Raw genomic sequence first — 3,643 nt, 5'->3', positions numbered from 1 at the left:
TCATCATCTTATTTTATGGCCACTTTTTTCCTTCTGAAATTATCCAAATTCAATCACAATAATAAATAGAACAGTAGAAGGCCATGAATATAAAAATTAAACTCATTAACAATGAGTGCTAGTTTGGAAAAGCTTAAAAAGTAAGCAAAAAATTGAGGTCAACGTCATTAGTTAATTTTAATCATACATTTTCATGAAATTTGAAACTTTTATCAACTTTTCAACTACACATTTTGTGAACTTTTGTTAAAATATGCTAAAACTTTTATCGAAAACTTTGTTAGGCAACTCTATATATGAGCTCAATAACACTAAATATTCATATTAAGAAACTGAATACCAACAAATAATCCTTTATTTAGAATATACTTCAACAGAAAACCCTAAAATCCCTTCTATTTCTGTGGTCAATTATCCTCAGAACTCTCAGGACTTGGATGTTCATTCAAGTCGGGTTTTTCGAAAAATCCGATTGAATTGGATTCAGCTGTGGATGCATGAAGAGCTGCATCAACTCTAGCACCAACAGCAGTAGCCTTCTTTCTAATGAAAGCAGCGGACAAATCATGAGGCTGATCATCTTCTTTCACTATGGATTCAGGGAAGTTAAGCTTGGCGGTCGGGCCACGGAGGTAGAACACGGCGGTGTCGTAGGCGCGGGCGGCGGCCACTGGAGAAGAATAAGAACCAAGCCAAATTCTTGACCTTTTGTTTGGCTCTCTAATCTCAGCCACCCACTTTCCCCACTTTCTCATCCTTATTCCTCTGTAGGGTTTGTCTTGTCGGTTTTGCCTTTGCTTTCTTGAAGAAGCACAACCACCCCTCTCCATCTATTAGATTAAGAGAAGAAATTAAAACTACGTTAGATTATATGTATGTTTGTGAATAACCATAAAGGAAAAGTACAAAAATATTGTGAGGAAGAAATTCTCCTTTTATATATACAAACATGAAGCAATTGAGGCCATGTGTTGATATCTATATGGAGGTGTGGAACAAGTGGATATATTAATTTTTAAGTATGCACAATTTTCCGAATAATGTTATTTACCGGGTGACGTGACCCGGATTGACAAGATTGATTAACAACCTGTTTGAGCTGCATTCTTCCAAAAAAAAAAAAAAAAGTATTGGTTACTTGATATCATTTTTATCACACATTTTTCAATAAAATAATATTACACGCAAATTCAAATTTTTTTTAATTTTTTAACCACACATTCTCCATCAATCTACTATTACAAAATACATTTTTTTTAAATAATGTGGTCAAACACACTAATCCTCTTTCTGATAATCTTTAAAATGATTTTTTTTAAAAAAAAAATAAGTTTTGAAATAGTGAATGTATAGTTTAAAAATAGAAAAAAATTTAAATTTACGTGCAGAATATTTTATTGTGAGAATGTGTGGTTGAAAATGAATTTGAGAAAAAAATATTTTATTATATATATATATATATATATATATATATCCTTTATGATTCAGGTTTGGAACTATACCCCTCCTCCAGCCATCAACAATAGTATCAAGGTATTATGGTTTTAAAGTAAAGTACTTTATTGGTTGCACTATTAGGCCCCTATATGTTTACCATTCTCCAAAACTCTTTATTTATTTTTTTTTTTTTTCTAAAATTCATTTTCAATCATACATTCTCACAAAAAAATATTTTACAATTAAATTCATAATTTTTTTCTTATTCTTTTACCATACATTCTCCAAAAAATATTATCCTAATTTTTCCCCCCCAAAAAACTCTATTTAATGATCAAACAAGGACTTCATTAGTAGCACCAATTTATGTGGCATTGAGGAAGTCATGATATCACTTTCATATTGTTCAATAAATCATAATATATTGGACAATATGGTAGAGACAAACAAGTCCCACTAGTAAAATTAATAACATTATTCTTGTTTAACGCCACGTCACAAAATAACCATCAATAAATAATATTATTCATATTTTTCGCGCAATGAAATTCTTTTATTTTATGATTGATGAGAGTGCATTGACAACATGGCCGCCATGTTGATATTTCTTAAAAGATAAGGTACGAATTTGGCCGACACGACCCATTACTTCTCTTTTAATTTTGTTACCTTAGAGCACCAAAATTAATTGTCACGTTACAACTGCGTTTAAAGAGGCCCCTACATATCAATCTAGAAACATTCTTAACAATGAACTCTGAAAATCAGTTCCATATCAATTTAGAGAGATGGGAGTTGTTATAAAGTAAGTATCAAATGAATTGGTATGGTGGTTTTCACATTATGCATGTCAAATTTTCATGTGTTATGTTAAGGGCAAATTTGAAATAGAATTTTTTAGAATAAATTTTGTTAAAAACGACTCTATTGGAAAATACGTGGTCAAAAACGAGAAAGAAATTATGAGCCCACATGTACAATTAAATTAATAGGAGCATGTGTGATTGAAAATTAGTATAATAAAAATTAGTTTAAGAGAGTATGGACCAAACATGGATGGAAACTCTTATTTTATTTTATAGAAATAAGAGTTCATAGTGTATTGATGAGGTTCGAGAGTATGGACCAAACATGGTTGGAAACTCTTATTTTATTTTATAGAAATAAGAGTTCATAGTGTCCTGATGAGGTTCGAGAGTATGGACCAAACATGGTTGGAAACTCTTATTTTATTTCATAGAAATAAGAGTTCATAGTGTACTGACGAGGTTCAAGAGCATGGACCAAACATGGATGAAAACTCTTTTTTTATTTTATAGAAATAAGAGTTCATAGTGTACTTGTGAGGTTTGTGTCCTAATATCGCGTTTTTTAAAGTAGGAATGACAAAAAAACTCATTCAAACCAATACTCGTGGGCCCAATCTCGAATGGAATGGGGATTGCCCGCCTAACTGGGTACATGGGGTGGGTACGGGGCAAGGGTCATAGTCCTGAAACGGGTACGAAAACGTAGTTCACACATTGTTTAATGTTAATTTCAAATTTAAGTTTTTATCAAATAAAAATAATAGATTTATTATCATATTTAAAGAGAACATAAGTTGTTTTTAACAAATTGGTAAAAAAGTAATAATATTTACTAATTAAAGACATAAAAAATAAAATAAAAATAAAAAAAATAAATGGGGCTATAAATGGGGCAAGGGACTCGCTCAACCCATCCCGTCCAACTTTATCAAGGTATGAGTATGAGGATACGATAACAAAAATATTTGATAGGATAGGGATGGAAATGGTTGACCCATCACATACCTGTTCCGTTGTCATCCCTATTTTAAAGATATAACTATCTACTTCATGTAATTTGGTTAGTACATAGTAAAACATACACAAACATGTAACCTATAATGCAACACTTATTTACTGTGTCTTTTTAGTTGTCATCAAATTCGTCTAATCGTGGCTTACATAGATTAAGATGAATTTCATTCAACGCATAACGCTTTTTTGTCTAACACTACCCTGTTACTGCACTCTTGAGCAATCAATATTAGCTTTGAATAATAGTAATGCATAACATTTTATCAACTTTCATCAATGAAGTACCAAGTTGCAACTCAATTTTATTTCCTTTTAGCTAGTAAAACTTTATACACAATAATCAATTTTGAATTTATGCTTGTTCTACCATTAAATTAAAATAA

General features: G+C 31.0%; 1 protein-coding gene across 1 annotated transcript; it reads right to left on the bottom strand.

Moving 5' to 3' along the window:
* Positions 1–297: 297 nt before the first annotated feature.
* LOC111394504 (ethylene-responsive transcription factor ERF010-like) lies at positions 298–969 on the bottom strand. Its single transcript, XM_023020359.1, has one exon. The coding sequence runs from the start codon at positions 828–830 to the stop codon at positions 408–410; it is 423 nt and encodes a 140-aa protein (XP_022876127.1). The 5' UTR covers positions 831–969; the 3' UTR covers positions 298–407.
* Positions 970–3,643: the final 2,674 nt, after the last annotated feature.

Source organism: Olea europaea, chromosome 5 (assembly GCF_002742605.1).
Source record: "Olea europaea var. sylvestris chromosome 5, O_europaea_v1, whole genome shotgun sequence".
NCBI lineage: Eukaryota > Viridiplantae > Streptophyta > Magnoliopsida > Lamiales > Oleaceae > Olea > Olea europaea.
Note: the sequence above shows the minus strand (reverse complement) of the source record. Positions and strands in the feature narration are given on the sequence as shown.

Excerpts from the sequence above, each read along its gene's own strand:
- LOC111394504 (XM_023020359.1), bottom strand. The coding sequence starts at position 830 with ATGGAGAGGGGTGGTTGTGCTTCTTCAAGAAAGCAAAGGCAAAACCGA.